The 19,090-nt window shown below is 56.9% G+C and overlaps 1 protein-coding gene across 2 annotated transcripts in view; it reads right to left on the reverse strand.

Moving 5' to 3' along the window:
• Positions 1-7,102, reverse strand: part of ELP5 (elongator acetyltransferase complex subunit 5) — a 44,543-nt gene extending 37,441 nt beyond the window's left edge. For both annotated transcript variants that reach the window (XM_066593965.1, XM_066593964.1), the window contains exon 1: positions 6,999-7,102. In XM_066593965.1, coding sequence (XP_066450062.1) covers positions 6,999-7,044 — 46 coding nt within the window. In that variant the 5' untranslated portion in view covers positions 7,045-7,102. The remainder of the gene's footprint in view (positions 1-6,998) is intronic.
• Between the last annotated feature and the right edge of the window lie 11,988 nt (positions 7,103-19,090).

Below are 19,090 nucleotides of genomic sequence, written 5' to 3' on the forward strand. Positions count from 1 at the left end.
CTCCCCCTCGCTCTCTCCTCCCCACCCCACGCTCCTCCCCCTCGCTCTCTCCTCCCCACCCCACGCTCCTCCCCCTCGCTCTCTCCTCCCCCTCGCTCTCTCCTCCCCACCCCACGCTCCTCCCCCTCTCCTCCCCACCCCACGCTCCTCCCCCTCGCTCTCTCCTCCCCACCCCACGCTCCTCCCCCTCGCTCTCTCCTTCCCACCCCACGCTCCTCCCCCTCGCTCTCTCCTCCCCACCCTCCTCCCCACCCTCCTCCCCCTCGCTCTCTCCTCCCCACCCCACGCTCCTCCCCCTCGCTCTCTCCTCCCCCTCGCTCTCTCCTCCCCACCCCACGCTCCTCCCCCTCGCTCTCCTCCCCACCCCACGCTCCTCCCCTCTCCTCCCCACCCCACGCTCCTCCCCACCCTACGCTCCTCCCCCTCGCTCTCTCCCCCCCACCCTCCTCCCCACCCTCCTCCCCCTCGCTCTCTCCTCCCCACTCTCCTCCCCACCCTCCTCCCCCTCGCTCTCTCCTCCCCACTCTCCTCCCCACCCTCCTCCCCCTCGCTCTCCTCCCCACCCTCCTCCCCCTCGCTCTCTCCTCCCCACCCTCCTCCCCCTCGCTCTCTCCTCCCCACCCTCCTCCCCCTCGCTCTCTCCTCCCCACCCTCCTCCCCCTCGCTCTCTCCTCCCCACCCCACGCTCCTCCCCCTCGCTCTCTCCTCCCCACCCTCCTCCCCCTCGCTCTCTCCTCCCCACCCTCCTCCCCCTCGCTCTCTCCTCCCCACCCCACGCTCCTCCCCCTCGCTCTCTCCTCCCCACCATACGCTCCTCCCCCTCCGTCTCTCCTCCCCACCACACGCTCCTCCTCCTCGCTCTCTCCTCCCCACCACACACTCCTCCCCCCAGCTCTCTCTTCCCCACCACGCGCTCCACCCACCAGCTCTCTCCTCGTCGATCCCTACTCCCCACTACACGCTTCTCCTCCTCGCTCTCTCCTCCCCACCACGCGCTCCTCCTCCTCGCTCTCTCCTCCCCACTACGTGCTCCTCCTCCTCGCTCTCTCCTCCCCAGCACGTGCGCCTCCTCCTCGCTCTCCTCCCCACCACGCGCTCCTCCTCCTCGCTCTCTCCTCCCCACCACGCGCTCTTCCTCCTCGCTCTCCTCCCCACCACGCGCTCCTCCTCCTCGCTCAATCCTCCCCACCACGCGCGTCTCCTCCTCCTCGCTCTCCTCCCCACCACGCACTCCTCCTCCTCGCTCTCTCCTCCCCACCACGCGCTCCTCCTCCTCGCTCTCTCCTCCCCACCACACGCTCCTCCTCTTCGCTCCCTACTCCCCACCACACGCTCCTCCCCCCAGCTCTCTCCTCCCCACCACGCGCTCCTCCCACCAGCTCTCTCCTCGTCGCTCCCTACTTCCCACTACACGCTTCTCCTGCTCGCTCTCTCCTCCCCACCACGCGCTCCTCCTCCTCGCTCAATCCTCCCCACCACGCGCGCCTCCTCCTCGCTCTCCTCCCCACCACGCACTCCTCCTCGCTCTCCTCCCCACCACGCACTCCTCCTCGCTCTCCTCCCCACCACGCACTCCTCCTCCTCGCTCTCTCCTCCCCACCACGCGCTCCTCCTCCTCCCCACCACGCACTCCTCCTCCTCGCTCTATCCTCCCCACCACGCGCTCCTCCTCCTCGCTCTCTCCTCCCCACCACGCGCTCCTCCTCCTCGCTCTCTTCTCCACACCACACGCTTCTCCTCCTCACTCTCTCCTCCGCACCACACGCTCCTCCTCCTCACCACACGCTCCTCCCCCTCGCTCTCTCCTCCTCACCACACGCACCTCCTTTTCGCTCTCTCCTCCACACGCTCCTCCCCACCACACGCTCCTCCTCGCTCTCTCCACCTCACCACACGCTCCTCCTCCTCACCCCACGCTCCTGCCCCTCGCTCTCTCCTCCTCACCACACGCTCCTCCTCCTCACCCCACGCTCCACCCCCTCGCTCTCTCCTCCTCACCACATGCTCCTCCTCCTCGCTCTCCTCCCCACCACACGCTCCTCCTTCCCGCTCTCTCCTCCACACGCTCCTCCCCACCACACGCTCCTACTTCCCGCTCTCTCCTCCACACGCTCCTCCCCACAACACGCTCCTCCTCATCGCTCCCTACTCCCCACCACACGCTCCTCCTCTTCTCTCTCTCCTCCCCACCACAAACTCCTCCTCCCCTCAGCTCTCTCCTCCCCACCACACGCTCCTCCCCCCAGCTCTCTCCTCCCACCACACGCTCCTCCCCCCAGCTCTCCCCTCCCCACCACACGCTCCTCCCCCCAGCTCTCTCCTCCCACCACACGCTCCTCCTCCTCGCTCTCTCCTCCCCACCACGCGCTCCTCCCCCTCGCTCTCTCGTCCCCACCCTCCTCCCCCTCGCTCTCTCCTCCCCACCCTCCTCCCCCTCGCTCTCTCCTCCCCACCCTCCTCCCCCTCGCTCTCTCCTCCCCACCCTCCTCCCCCTCGCTCTCTCCTCCCCACCATACGCTCCTCCTCCTCACCCCACGCTCCTCCCCCTCCGTCTATCCTCCCCACCACACGCTCCTCCTCCTCGCTCTCTCCTCCCCACCACACACTCCTCCCCCAGCTCTCTCCTCCCCACCACGCGCTCCTCCTCCTCCCCACCACGCGCTCCTCCTCCTCGCTCTCTCCTCCCCAGCACGCGCTCCTCCTCCTCGCTCTCTTCTCCACACCACACGCTTCTCCTCCTCGCTCTCTCCTCCCCACCACACGCTCCTTCTCCTCACCACACACTCCTCCCCCTCGCTCTCTCCTCCTCACCACACGCACCTCCTTTTCGCTCTCTCATCCACACGCTCCTCCCCATCACACGCTCCTCCTCGCTCTCTCCACCTCACCACACGCTCCTCCTCCTCACCCCACGCTCCTGCCCCTCGCTCTCTCCTCCTCACCACACGCTCCTCCTCCTCACCCCACGCTCCTGCCCCTCGCTCTCTCCTCCTCACCACACGCTCCTCCTCCTCACCCCACGCTCCTCCCCCTCGCTCTCTCCTCCTCACCACACGCTCCTCCTCCTCGCTCTCCTCCCCACCACACGCTCCTCCTTCCCGCTCTCTCCTCCACACGCTCCTCCTCCTCGCTCTCCTCCCCACCACACGCTCCTCCTTCCCGCTCTCTCCTCCACACGCTCCTCCCCACCACACGCTCCTACTTCCCGCTATCTCCTCCACACGCTCCTCCCCACAACACGCTCCTCCTCATCGCTCCCTACTCCCCACCACACGCTCCTCCTCCTCTTCTCTCTCTCCTCCCCACCACAAACTCCTCCTCCCCCCAGCTCTCTCCTCCCCACCACACGCTCCTCCCCCCAGCTCTCTCCTCCCACCACACGCTCCTCCCCCCAGCTCTCCCCTCCCCACCACACGCTTCTCCCGCTCGCTCTTTCCTCCCCACCACGAGGTCCTCCTCCTCGCTCTCTCCTTCCAACCACACGATGCTCCTCGTCGCTCCCTACTCCCCACCACACGCTCCTCCTCGCACTCTCCTCCCCACCACATGCTGCTCCCCCTCGCACTGTCCTCCCCACCACGCGCTTCTCCCGCTCGCTCTCTCCTCCCCACAACAAGCTCCTCCTCCTCGCTCTCTCCTCCCCACCACACGCTCCTCCCCCCAGCTCTCTCCTCCCCACCACACGCTCCTCCGCCTCACTCTCTCCTCCCCACCACACGCTCCTCCCCCCAGCTCTCTCCTCCCCACCACACGCTCCTCCCCCCAGCTCTCTCCTCCCCACCACAAGCTCCTCCCCCTCGCTCTCTCCTCCCCACCACACGCTCCTCCCCCCAGCTCTCTCCTCCTTGTTGCTCCCTACTCCCCATCACACGCTCCTCCTCCTCGCTCTCTCCTCCCCACCACACGCTCCTCCTCTTCGCTCTCTCCTTCCCACCACACGCTCCTCCTCGTCGCTCCCAACTCCCTACCACACGCTCCTCCTCCCCCCAGCTCTCTCCTCCCCACCACGCGCTCTTCGCTCTCTCCTCCGCACCAGACGCTCCTCCTCGTCGCTACCTACACCCTACCACACGCTCCTCCTCGTCGCTCCCTACTCCCTACCACACGCTCCTCCTCCCCCCAGCTCCCTCCTCCCCACCACGCGCTCCTCCCACTCGCTCTCTCCTCCCCCCCAGCTCTCTCCTCCCCACCACGCGCTCCTCCCCACCACGCGCTCCTCCCCGTCGCTCCCTACTCCCCACCGCACGCTCCTCCTCGTCGCTCCCTACTCCCCACCGCACGCTCCTCCTCCTCGCTCTCCTTCCCACCACACGCTCCTCCTCCCCCCAGCTCTCTCCTCCACACCACACGCTCCTCCTCCTCGCTCTCTCCTTCCCACCACACGCTCCTCCTTGTCTCTCCCTCCTCCCCACCACACGCTCCTCCTCCCCCCCACACGCTTCTCCTCCTCGCTCTCTCCTCCACACCACACACTCCTCCTCCCCCCAGCTCTCTCCTCCCCCCCACACGCTCCTCCTCCTCCCCCCAACACGCTCTCTCCTCCCCACCACACGCTCCTCCTCCTCCCCACCACACGCTCCTCCTCCTCGCTCTCTCCTCCCCACCACACGCTCCTCCTCCCCCCAGCTCTCTCCTCCCCCCAGCTCTCTCCTCCCCACCACGCACTCCTCCTCCTCGCTCTCTCCCCACCACACGTTCCTCCTCCCCCCAGCTCTCTCCTCCCCACCACACGCTCCTCCTCCTCACTCTCTCCTCCCCACCACACGCTCCTCCTCCCCCCAGCTCTCTCCTCCCCACCACGCGCTCCTCCTCCCCCCAGCTCTCTCCTCCCCACCACGCGCTCCTCCTCCCCACCACGCGCTCCTCCTCCCCACCACGCGCTCCTCCTCCCCCCAGCTCTCTCCTCCCCACCACGCGCTCCTCCTCCCCCCAGCTCTCTCCTCCCCACCACGCGCTCCTCCTCCCCCCAGCTCTCTCCTCCCCACCACGCGCTCCTCCTCCCCCCAGCTCTCTCCTCCCCACCACGCGCTCCTCCTCCCCCAGCTCTCTCCTCCCCACCACGCGCTCCTCCTCCCCCAGCTCTCTCCTCCCCACCACGCGCTCCTCCTCCCCCCAGCTCTCTCCTCCCCACCACGCGCTCCTCCTCCCCCCAGCTCTCTCCTCCCCACCACGCGCTCCTCCTCCCCCCAGCTCTCTCCTCCCCACCACGCGCTCCTCCTCCCCCCAGCTCTCTCCTCCCCACCATGCGCTCCTCCTCCTCGCACTTTCCTCCCGACCACACGTTCCTCCTCGTCACTCCCTACTCCCCACCACGCACTCCTCCTCCCCCCAGCTCTCTCCCCCCAGCTCTCTCCTCCCCACCACGCGCTCCTCCTCCTTGCTCTCTCCTTCCCACCACACGCTCCTCCTCGTCACTCCCTACTCCCCACCACGCACTCCTCCTCCCCCCAGCTCTCTCCTCCCCACCACGCGCTCCTCCTCCTTGCTCTCTCCTTCCCACCACGCGCTCCTCCTTGTCGCTTCCTACTCCCCACCACGCGCTCCTCCTTGTCGCTTCCTACTCCCCACCACGCGCTCCATCTCCTCCCCACCACGTGCTCCTCCTCCTCGCACCCTACTCCCCACCATGCGCTCCTCCTCGTCGCTCCCTACTCCCCACCACGCGCTCCTCCTCCTCGCTCCCTACTCCCCACCACGCGCTCCTCCTCATCGCTCCCTCCTCCCCACCACACGCTCCTCCTCGTCGCTCCCTACTCCCCACCACACGCTCCTCCTCGTCGCTCCCTACTCCCCACCACACGCTCCTCCTCGTCGCTCCCTACTCCCCACCACGCGCTCCTCCTCGTCGCTCCCTACTCCCCACCACGCGCTCCTCCTCGTCGCTCCCTACTCCCCACCACGTGCTCCTCCTCCTCGCTCTCTCCTCCCCCTCATCACACCCTCAGCCTATAAACCACACGCTCCTCCCCCAGCTCTCTCCTCCCCACCACACGCTCCTCCTCCTCCCCACCACACGCTCCTCCTCCTCGCTCTCTGCTCCCCACCACATGCTCCTCCCCCCAGCTGTCTCCTCCCCCCCACACGCTCCTCCGCCTCGCTCTCTCCTGCCCCCCACAGGCTCCTCCTCCCCCCCCCCACACGCTCCTCCTCCTCGCTCTCTCCTCCCCCCCACACATTCCTCCTCCCCACCACACGCTCCTCCTCGTCGCTCCCTACTCCCCACCACGTGCTCCTCCTCGTCGCTCCCTACTCCCCACCACGTGCTCCTCCTCGTCGCTCCCTACTCCCCACCACGTGCTCCTCCTCCTCGCTCCCTACTCCCCACCACGTGCTCCTCCTCCTCGCTCTCTCCTCCCCCTCATCACAACCTCTGCATATAAACCACACGCTCCTCCCCCCAGCTCTCTCCTCCCCACCACACGCTCCTCCTCCTCACCACACGCTCCTCCTCCTCGCTCCCTACTCCCCCCCACACGCTCCTCCCCCTCGCTCTCTCCTCCCCCTCATCACACCCTCAGCCTATAAACCACCGCGGGCGGCATATACTGATATCCCGCAGCACAGACGATTCCAGCCACCTCATTGGTTGTTGGGCACCAGGTGAGCAGTGTTACACAGCTGTGCTCGCCCATGACAGGAAGGCATGTGCCTGCAGCAGGTGGCCATGTTGTCTGGTGCTGAGGGGGCGGTGTCCGGTCATGTACACGCCCACATGCTTATGACAATACCTTCCTCCCAGCACGAGTAAAACATGGCCGCAACTCTGATCTGCTGATTGTCGTGCAGAGCTGCACGTGGTGCCCAACAACCAATGAGGTGGCGGGAATAGTCTGTGGAATGTCAATATATGCCGGCGGGCCTCGCGTGCAGTGTTACAGAGGGTGACGTCACAGCTAGTGCGGCCGTTTACCCGACTGCCGGCCATGGCAAAAAGGCCATTCCTGGGATCGAGGATCCGCTACAGGGGGCGCTGCCAACACGGATCCCCATACACTGACCTATTAGGAGCAGAAGCCCCGGTGCCCGCAGCACCTCTCCCAGCATGTCTGTAGGAGGAGCAAGATGGCGCCTGGCACGTCACCACCATGTGATCAAATGAGGGAGGAGTCAGCCATGTGGTCATGTGATAGCAGTGGGAGGAGTCCGCCGACACGCGTCACCTCGAGGCAGAAGTTCACTGTCCTAGCGATGGCGCTCGCCGCCTGTCTTGTATGACACACGGGGACTGCGTCACACCGCGCATGCGTTAACCCGCTCGCGCTGCGGAGTCCGGCGGTGCGCGCCAAAAACCAACCCGCGTGAGAATGCGCCGCGGCGCGCGGAGCCGTTCTACGTCCGTGTACCACATGCTATGCTCGCAGGTAGCACGTCCTCGGCTCCCCACAGTCCCTAAACTGTTGTCTCGCAGTCACCAGCTGTGGTGCTGCTGGCGGTGCTGTGTGCACCCGAGATTGTCCTTCCCTGATCGCGCTAATCTGGTACCGCGCGAGGAGTAGTGCTGGCGCGCATACTTCCGCCAGCGGCGGCGCCCGAAGGATGTCAGTCTCAGGGTCACCACTGTGGGGGGCACTATTAGTACTAAGGCTACTGTGGGGGGCACTATTAGTACTGGGGCCACTGTGGGGGACACTATTAGTACTGGGGCCACTGTAGGAGGAACTATTATTACTAAGGCTAATGTGGGGGGCACTATTAGTACTGGGGCCACTGTGGGGGACACTTAGTACTGGGGCCACTGTGGGGGGCACTATTAGTACTAAGGCTACTGTGGGGGGCACTATTAGTACTAAGGCTACTGTGGGGGGCATTATAAGTACTAAGGCTACTGTGGGGGGCACTATTAGTACTGGGGCCACTGTGGGGGGCACTATTAGTACTAAGGCTACTGTGGGGGGCACTATTAGTACTAAGGCTACTGTGGGGGGCACTATTAGTACTGGGGCCACTGTGGGGGACACTATTAGTACTAAGGCTACTGTGGGGGGCACTATTAGTACTAAGGCTACTGTGGGGGGCACTATTAGTACTGGGGCCACTGTGGGGGACACTATTAGTACTAAGGCTACTGTGGGGGGCACTATTAGTACTGGGGCCACTGTGGGGGACACTATTACTACTGGGGCCACTGGGGGGCACTATTAGTACTAAGGCTACTGTGGGGGCACTATTAGTTCTGGGGCCACTGCGGGGGACCCTATTACTACTGGGGCCACTGTGGGGGACCCTATTACTACTGGGGCCACTGTGGGGGACCCTATTACTACTGGGGCCGCTGTGGGGGTCACTATTACTACTGGGGCCGCTGTGGGGGTCACTATTACTACTGGGGTCACTGTGGGGGGCACTATTAGTACTGGGGTCACTGTGGAGGGCACTATTACTACTGGGGCCACTGTGGGGGACACTTACTACTGGGGCCACTGTGGGGGACACTATTACTACTGGGGCCACTGTGGAGGGCACTATTACAACGGGCCAATGTGGGGGGACACTATTACTACTGGGACCACTGTAGGCGGAACTATTATTACTAAGGCTAATGTGGGGGGCACTATTAGTACTGGGGTCACTGTGGGGGCACTATTAGTACTGGGGCCACTGTGGGGGCACTATTAGTACTGGGGCCACTGTGGGGGACACTATTACTACTGGGGCCACTGTGGGGGACACTATTACTACTGGGGCCACTGTGGGGCACCCTATTACTACTGGGGCCACTGTGGGGGACACTATTACTACTGGGGCCACTGTAGGAGGAACTATTATTACTAAGGCTAATGTGGGGGGCACAATTATTACTGAGGCCACTGTGGGGGACACTATTACTACTGAGGCCACTGTGGGGGCACTATTAGTACTGGGGCCACTGTGGGGGGCACTATTAGTACTGGGCCACTGTGGGGGACACTATTAGTACTGGGGCCACTGTGGGGGGGGGCTATTACTACTGGGGCCACTGTGGGGGGCACTATTACTACTGGGGCTACTGTGGGGGACACTATTAATACTGGGGCCACTGTGGAGGGCACTATTACAACGGGCCACTGTGGGGGGGCACTATTAGTACTGGGGCCACTGTGGGGGACACTATTACTACTGGGACCACTGTAGGAAGAACTATTATTACTAAGGCTAATGTGGGGGGCACTATTAGTACTGGGGTCACTGTGGGGGGCACTATTACTACTGGGGCCACTGTGGGGGACACTTACTACTGGGGCCACTGTGGGGGACACTATTACTACTGGGGCCACTGTGGGGGGGGTCACTATTACTACTGGGGCCACTGTAGGAGGAACTATTATTACTAAGGCTAATGTGGGGGGCACTATTAGTACTGGGGCCACTGTGGGGGACACTATTACTACTGGGGCCACTGTAAGGGACACTATTACTACTAGGGCCACTGTGGGGGACACTATTAGTACTGGGGCCACTGTGGGGGGGCACTATTAGTACTGGGGGCCGCAGTGGGATGTCACTATTACTACTGGGGACCGCTGTGGGATGTCACTATTACTACTGGGCCGCTGTGGGATGTCACTATTACTACTGGGGCTACTGAAGGAGTAACTATTACTACTAAGGCTACTGTGGAGTACACTATTATTACTGAGGCCACTATGTGAGTCACTATTACTACTGAGGCCACTGTGGGGGGCACAATTACTACTGGGGCCACTGTGGGGGACACTATTACTACTGAGGCCACTGTGTGAGTCACTATTACTACTGAGGCCACTGTGGGGGGCACAATTATTACTGAGGCCACTGTGGGGGACACTATTACAACTGAGGCCACTGTGGGGGACACTATTACAACTGAGGCCACTGTGGGGGACACTTACTACTGAGGCCACTGTGGGGGACACTATTACTACTGAGGCCACTGTGGGGGACACTATTACTACTGAGGCCACTGTGGGGGACACTATTACTACTGAGGCCACTGTGGGGGACACTATTACTACTGAGGCCACTGTGGGGGACACTATTACTACTGAGGCCACTGTGGGGGACACTATTACTACTGAGGCCACTGTGGGGGACACTATTACTACTGAGGCCACTGTGGGGGACACTATTACTACTGAGGCCATTGTGGGGGACACTATTACTACTGAGGCCACTGTGGGGGACACTATTACTACTGAGGCCACTGTGGGGGACACTATTACTACTGAGGCCACTGTGGGGGACACTATTACTACTGAGGCCACTGTGGGGGACACTATTACTACTGAGGCCACTGTGGGGGACACTATTACTACTGAGGCCACTGTGGGGGACACTATTACTACTGAGGCCACTGTGGGGGACACTATTACTACTGAGGCCACTGTGGGGGACACTATTACTACTGGGGCCATTGTGGGGGACACTATTACTACTGGGGCCATTGTGGGGGACACTATTACTGCTGAGGCCATTGTGGGGTGTCACTATTACTACTGGGAACATCGTGGGGGGGCACTATTGCTGCTGGGGCTACCGTGGGGTGTCACACTTACTACAGAGGCTGCTGGGGGGGGGGTTACTATTACTATTGAGGACTCTGTGGGTGTCACTATTACTACTGAGGCTGTTTTGGGGGGGTCACTGTCTACTGAGGTCACTGTGGAGTTAACCATTACCAAAGGGGCTGCTGTGAGGGTCACTATTACTACTGGGGTCGCTATGGGGGTCACTATTACTACTGGGACCACTGTGGGGGTCACTAATATTACTGAGGACACTGTGGGGGTCACTGTTACAACTGGGACCATTGTGGGGGACACTGCTACTGCTACGGTCCACTGTGGGATGTCACTATTACTACTGGGGTCGCTGTGAGATGTCACTATTACTACTGGGGGCCGCTGTGGGGTGTCACTATTACTACTGGAGGCCGCTGTGTGATGTCACTATTACTACTGGGGGCCGCTGTGGGGTGTCACTATTATACTGGGGGCCGCTGTGGGTGTCACTATTATACTGGGGCCGCTGTGGGATGTCACTATTATACTGGGGCCGCTGTGGGATGTCACTATTATACTGGGGGCCTCTGTGGGATGTCACTATTACTACTGGGGGCCGCTGTGGGATGTCACTATTATACTGGGGGCCGCTGTGGGGTGTCACTATTACTACTGGGGTCGCTGTGGGATGTCATTATTACTCCTGTGGCGGGTTACTATTACTACTGGGACTACTGTGGAGTACACTATTACTACTGAGGCCACTGTGGGGGACACTTACTACTGAGGCCACTGTGGGGGGCACTATTACTACTGAGGTCACTATGGAGGGACACTATTACTACTAAGGCCACTGTGGAGGACACAATTACTACTGGGGCTACTGTAGGGGGCACTATTACTACTGGGGCCACTGTGGGATGTCACTATTACTACTGAGGCCACTGTGGAGGACACTATTACTATTGAGGCCACTGTGGGGGGCACTATTACTACTGGAGTCACTGTGGGGGACACTATTACTACTGAGGCCACTGTTGGGGACTGTATTACTACTGGGGCCACTGTGGGGGTCACTTTTACTACTGGGGCCACTGTGGGGGGACACTATTACTACTGAAACCACTGTGGGGGGACACTATTACTACTGAGGCCACTGTGGGGGACAGGATTACTACTGGGGCCACTGTGGGAGTCACTATTACTACTGGGGCCATTGTGGGGGGACACTATTACTACTGAGGACACTGGGTGTCACTATTACTACTGGGACCATTGTGGGGGGTCACTAGTACTACTGAGGACACTGTGGAAGTCACCATTACCAATGGGGCCGCTGTAGGGGTCAATATTACTGCTAGGGTCGCTATGAGGGGCAATATTATTACTAGGCCCACTGTGGGGGTCACTATTACTACAGAGACCAACATGGAATTTACTATTACTTCTGAGGCAACTATAGCAGGAACTGTTACCACTGTGGGGGTCACTATTACTACTGAGGCCACTGTGAGGTTTCACTATTGCTACTGGGACCACTGTGGGGAGTACTTTTACTACTAGGGCCACTATAGAGGGCACTATTATAACTGGGGCCACTGTAGGGTCACTTTTGCTATTTGGGCCACTGTAGGGGGTACAAATAGTACTTGTTTCACTGTGGAGGTAACTATTACTACAGAGACCACCGTAGAAGTCAACATTACTACTGAGGCCATTATAGCAGGCACTGTGACCACTGTGGGGGACACTACTGCTACTGGGGCCAATATGAGAGACACTACTACTGTCAGGGTCACTTTCTACTGTGACCACTTTGCGGGTCACTATTACTACTAGGACCAATGTGGGGGACACTGTTACTGCTGTGGCAGCTTTGGGGTGTCACTATTACTATTGGGGCCACTGTGGGGGTCACTATTACTACTGGGGCCACTATTACTACTGAGGCCGCTGTTGAGGGTCACTATTACTACTGGAGCCACTGTGAGAGGCCACTATTACTACTGGAGCCACTGTGGGAGGCACTATTATAACCAGGGTCACTGTGGGAGACACTAATACCACTGGGGTCACTTTTTCTATTTGGTCCACTATAGGCCACTGTGTAGGCCACTGTTACTACAGAGACCAACATGGAATTCACTATTACTTCTGAGGCAACTATAGCAGGAACTGTTACCACTGTGGGGGGACATGATAGTTACTGAGGCCACTATGGGGGACAGTTTTACTACTGGGGCCAATATGGGAGACACTATTACTACTAGTGCCACTTTGGGGGGGGTCACTGTTACTACTGGGACCAATGTAGGAAGCACTTTTACTACTGGGGCAACTTTAGGGGTCACTAATACTACTGAGGCCACTGTGGGCGTCTCTATTACTACTGGGACCACTGTTGGGGTCACTATTACTACTGGAGCCACTGTGAGAGGCCACTATTACTACTGGAGCCACTATGGGAGGCACTATTACAACCAGGGTCACTATGGGAGACACTATTACCACTGGGGTCACTTTTTCTATTCGGTCCACTATAGGCCACTATTACTACAGAGACCAACGTGGAATTCACTATTACTTCTGAGGCAACAATAGCAGGAACTGTTACCACTGTGGGGGGACATGATAGTTACTGAGGCCACTATGGGGGACAGTTTTACTACTGGGGCCAATATGGGAGACACTATTACTACTAGTGCCACTTTGGGGGGGTCACTGTTACTACTGGGACCAATGTAGGAAGCACTTTTACTACTGGGGCAACTTTAGGGGTCACTATTACTACTGGGGCCACTGTGGGGGTCGCTATTACTACTGGAGCCACTGTGGGGGTCGATATTACTACTGGGGCCACTGTGGGTGGCAGTATTACTACTGGAGCCACTGTGGGGGCATTATTACTACTAGGGTCACTGTGAGGGGGGGATACTATTACTACTGAGGCCACTGTGGGGGGACGCTATTACTACTGAGGCCACCGTAGGGGGACACTATTGCTTCTAGGGCCACTATAGAGGGCACTATTATAACTGGGGCCACTGTGGGGGTCACTTTTGCTATTTGGTCCACTATAGGCGGCATAATTACTACTGGTGCCACTGTGTAGGCCACTATTACTACAGAGACCAACGTGGAATTCACTATTACTTCTGAGGCAACTATAGCAGGAACTGTTACCACTGTGGGGAACAATGATATGGAGGGGGAAAGGACTTGATCTGAGTATTTAATCGTGACTGCTTTTATTAATGTAGTGCCCAAGGAACAACAAGGAAGACGCGTTTCAGTTCACAGAACCGTGATCACTTCATACCGTGTCTACATAGTTCATCCATTTAAATAGAAAACTCATTAAAATCACTTGTTCCATTAACTCCTTAAACTTGCTCTACAACCCGGGCTGTGGATCTCTCCTCCCAAGACACACACCACATTGTCATTACAAAAATGAACATACGACTATGAAGTTATGAAAGACAATGCACAAATAAGATACAAAAACTCATAAATAGAATAGATTACAACTGATGAGGAATTAGAAGTTTATTCACTATTACTTCTGAGGCAACTATAGCAGGAACTGTTACCACTGGGACCACTGTGGGGCGACATGACAGTTACTGAGGCCACTATAGGGGAGAGTTTTACTACTGGGGCCAATATGGGAGACACTATTACTACAAGTGCCACTTTGAGGGTCACTGTTACTACTGCGACCACTGTGGGGAGCACTATTACTACTGAAGCCACTGTGGGGGCACTATAACTGCTGGGACCACTGTGGGGATCACTATCACTACTAGGAACACTATGGGGGTCACTATTACTACTGGGACCATTGTTGGGGTCACTATTACTATTGAGGCCACTGTGGGGGACACTATTACTACTGGGACCACTGTGGGGGACACTATTACTACTGGGACCACTGTGGGGGTCTCTATTACTATTGAGGCCACTGTGGGGGTTACTATTACTACTGGGACCACTGTGGGGGTCACTATTACTATTGAGGCCACTGTGGGGGACACTATTACTACTGGGACCACTGTGGGGGACACTATTACTACTGGGACCACTGTGGGGGTCTCTATTACTATTGAGGCCACTGTGGGGGACACTATTACTACTGGGGCCACTGTTGGGGTCACTATTACTACTGGGACTATTGTGGAGGACATGATTACTGCTGGGGCCACTATAGGGGTCACTGGTACTATTGTATCTTGATGCCACCAGGAAGTACTAGTGGAGTAAAGATTGACAGGATGGTGACGCCCCCTGTACCGGATTAGCTGCACAGCATGTTCGGCGGCAGGTCCTGGAAGGTCACAAAAGATTTTTAGAAAAGGGATACAGCGGCCGCCGGCACTGTAGCCGCGCACCCAGAGCTGCAAGTGCACTGTCTGCATAGATTTCTGGCGGCCGTGGGAGGTTTGCCTGAGGGTTAGTGTTCTTGTTAAGCTTACATGATTACATGTAAATGCTGGCATGTTACAGCGGTAACATGGCAGCATTTGCAGGTAATAATGTAAGCCTAAGTACAACAGTAACCCTCAGGCTAACCCTCCTCTATTACTACTGAGGCCACTCTGTGGGGCACTAAATTTACTGGAGCCAATGTGGAAGACACTGGTCCTGCGGAGACCACTCTGGGAAACATTAATACTGAGGCCACTTAAGGGGCACTATTACTACTTAGGTGACTGTGTGTGTGTGTGTGTGTGGGGGGGGGGGGGGGCACTATTTCTACTGGGGCCACTATGGAAGACACTGGTCCTGCGGGGGCCACTGTGGTGGACACTTAGTACTGGGTCAACTATAGTAGGCACTATTACTACTGAGGCCACCGTAGGGGGACACTATTGCTTCTAGGGCCACTATAGAGGGCACTATTATAACTGGGGCCACTGTGGGGGTCACTTTTGCTATTTGGTCCACTATAGGCGGCATAATTACTACTGGTGCCACTGTGTAGGCCACTATTACTACAGAGACCAACGTGGAATTCACTATTACTTCTGAGGCAACTATAGCAGGAACTGTTACCACTGTGGGGAACAATGATATGGAGGGGGAAAGGACTTGATCTGAGTATTTAATCGTGACTGCTTTTATTAATGTAGTGCCCAAGGAACAACAAGGAAGACGCGTTTCAGTTCACAGAACCGTGATCACTTCATACCGTGTCTACATAGTTCATCCATTTAAATAGAAAACTCATTAAAATCACTTGTTCCATTAACTCCTTAAACTTGCTCTACAACCCGGGCTGTGGATCTCTCCTCCCAAGACACACACCACATTGTCATTACAAAAATGAACATACGACTATGAAGTTATGAAAGACAATGCACAAATAAGATACAAAAACTCATAAATAGAATAGATTACAACTGATGAGGAATTAGAAGTTTATTCACTATTACTTCTGAGGCAACTATAGCAGGAACTGGGACCACTGTGGGGCGACATGACAGTTACTGAGGCCACTATGGGGGACAGTTTTACTACTGGGGCCAATATGGGAGACACTATTACTACAAGTGCCACTTTGGGGGGGTCACTGTTACTACTGCGACCACTGTGAGGAGCACTATTACTACTGAAGCCACTGTGGGGGCACTATAACTGCTGGGACCACTGTGGGGATCACTATCACTACTAGGAACACTATGGGGGTCACTATTACTACTGGGACCATTGTTGGGGTCACTATTACTATTGAGGCCACTGTGGGGGACACTATTACTACTGGGACCACTGTGGGGGACACTATTACTACTGGGACCACTGTGGGGGACACTATTACTACTGGGACCACTGTGGGGGTCTCTATTACTATTGAGGCCACTGTGGGGGTTACTATTACTACTGGGACCACTGTTGGGGTCACTATTACTATTGAGGCCCCTGTGGGGGACACTATTACTACTGGGACCACTGTGGGGGTCTCTATTACTATTGAGGCCACTGTGGGGGACACTATTACTACTGGGGCCACTGTTGGGGTCACTATTACTACTGGGGCCACTGTTGGGGTCACTATTACTACTGGGACTATTGTGGAGGACATGGTTACTGCTGGGGCCACTGTTGGGGTCACTGGTACTATTGTATCTTGATGCCACCAGGAAGTACTAGTGGAGTAAAGATTGACAGGATGGTGACGCCCCCTGTACCGGATTAGCTGCACAGCATGTTCGGCAGCAGTTCCTGGAAGGTCACAAAAGATTTTTAGAAAAGGGATACAGCGGCCGCCGGCACTGTAGCCGCGCACCCAGAGCTGCAAGTGCACTGTCTGCATAGATTTCTGGCGGCCGTGGGAGGTTTGCCTGAGGGTTAGTGTTCTTGTTAGGCTTACATGATTACATGTAAATGCTTGCATGTTACAGCGGTAACATGGCAGCATTTGCAGGTAATAATGTAAGCCTAAGTACAACAGTAACCCTCAGGCTAACCCTCCTCTATTACTACTGAGGCCACTCTGTGGGGCACTAAATTTACTGGAGCCAATGTGGAAGACACTGGTCCTGCGGAGACCACTCTGGGAAACATTAATACTGAGGCCACTTAAGGGGCACTATTACTACTTAGGTGACTGTGTGTGTGTGTGTGTGTGGGGGGGGGGGGGGCACTATTTCTACTGGGGCCACTATGGAAGACACTGGTCCTGCGGGGGCCACTGTGGTGGACACTTAGTACTGGGTCAACTATAGTAGGCACTATTACTACTGAGGCCACCGTAGGGGGACACTATTGCTTCTAGGGCCACTATAGAGGGCACTATTATAACTGGGGCCACTGTGGGGGTCACTTTTGCTATTTGGTCCACTATAGGCGGCATAATTACTACTGGTGCCACTGTGTAGGCCACTATTACTACAGAGACCAACGTGGAATTCACTATTACTTCTGAGGCAACTATAGCAGGAACTGTTACCACTGTGGGGAACAATGATATGGAGGGGGAAAGGACTTGATCTGAGTATTTAATCGTGACTGCTTTTATTAATGTAGTGCCCAAGGAACAACAAGGAAGACGCGTTTCAGTTCACAGAACCGTGATCACTTCATACCGTGTCTACATAGTTCATCCATTTAAATAGAAAACTCATTAAAATCACTTGTTCCATTAACTCCTTAAACTTGCTCTACAACCCGGGCTGTGGATCTCTCCTCCCAAGACACACACCACATTGTCATTACAAAAATGAACATACGACTATGAAGTTATGAAAGACAATGCACAAATAAGATACAAAAACTCATAAATAGAATAGATTACAACTGATGAGGAATTAGAAGTTTATTCACTATTACTTCTGAGGCAACTATAGCAGGAACTGGGACCACTGTGGGGCGACATGACAGTTACTGAGGCCACTATGGGGGACAGTTTTACTACTGGGGCCAATATGGGAGACACTATTACTACAAGTGCCACTTTGGGGGGGTCACTGTTACTACTGCGACCACTGTGAGGAGCACTATTACTACTGAAGCCACTGTGGGGGCACTATAACTGCTGGGACCACTGTGGGGATCACTATCACTACTAGGAACACTATGGGGGTCACTATTACTACTGGGACCATTGTTGGGGTCACTATTACTATTGAGGCCACTGTGGGGGACACTATTACTACTGGGACCACTGTGGGGGACACTATTACTACTGGGACCACTGTGGGGGACACTATTACTACTGGGACCACTGTGGGGGTCTCTATTACTATTGAGGCCACTGTGGGGGTTACTATTACTACTGGGACCACTGTTGGGGTCACTATTACTATTGAGGCCCCTGTGGGGGACACTATTACTACTGGGACCACTGTGGGGGTCTCTATTACTATTGAGGCCACTGTGGGGGACACTATTACTACTGGGGCCACTGTTGGGGTCACTATTACTACTGGGGCCACTGTTGGGGTCACTATTACTACTGGGACTATTGTGGAGGACATGGTTACTGCTGGGGCCACTGTTGGGGTCACTGGTACTATTGTATCTTGATGCCACCAGGAAGTACTAGTGGAGTAAAGATTGACAGGATGGTGACGCCCCCTGTACCGGATTAGCTGCACAGCATGTTCGGCAGCAGTTCCTGGAAGGTCACAAAAGATTTTTAGAAAAGGGATACAGCGGCCGCCGGCACTGTAGCCGCGCACCCAGAGCTGCAAGTGCACTGTCTGCATAGATTTCTGGCGGCCGTGGGAGGTTTGCCTGAGGGTTAGTGTTCTTGTTAGGCTTACATGATTACATGTAAATGCTTGCATGTTACAGCGGTAACATGGCAGCATTTGCAGGTAATAATGTAAGCCTAAGTACAACAGTAACCCTCAGGCTAACCCTCCTCTATTACTACTGAGGCCACTCTGTGGGGCACTAAATTTACTGGAGCCAATGTGGAAGACACTGGTCCTGCGGAGACCACTCTGGGAAACATTAATACTGAGGCCACTTAAGGGGCACTATTACTACTTAGGTGACTGTGTGTGTGTGTGTGGGGGGGGGGGCACTATTTCTACTGGGGCCACTATGGAAGACACTGGTCCTGCGGGGGCCACTGTGGAAGACACTATTACTACTGGGGCCAACTATAGTAGGCACTATTATTACTG

This window comes from Eleutherodactylus coqui, chromosome 2 (genome assembly GCF_035609145.1).
Source record: "Eleutherodactylus coqui strain aEleCoq1 chromosome 2, aEleCoq1.hap1, whole genome shotgun sequence".
In the NCBI taxonomy this organism is placed as follows: domain Eukaryota; kingdom Metazoa; phylum Chordata; class Amphibia; order Anura; family Eleutherodactylidae; genus Eleutherodactylus; species Eleutherodactylus coqui.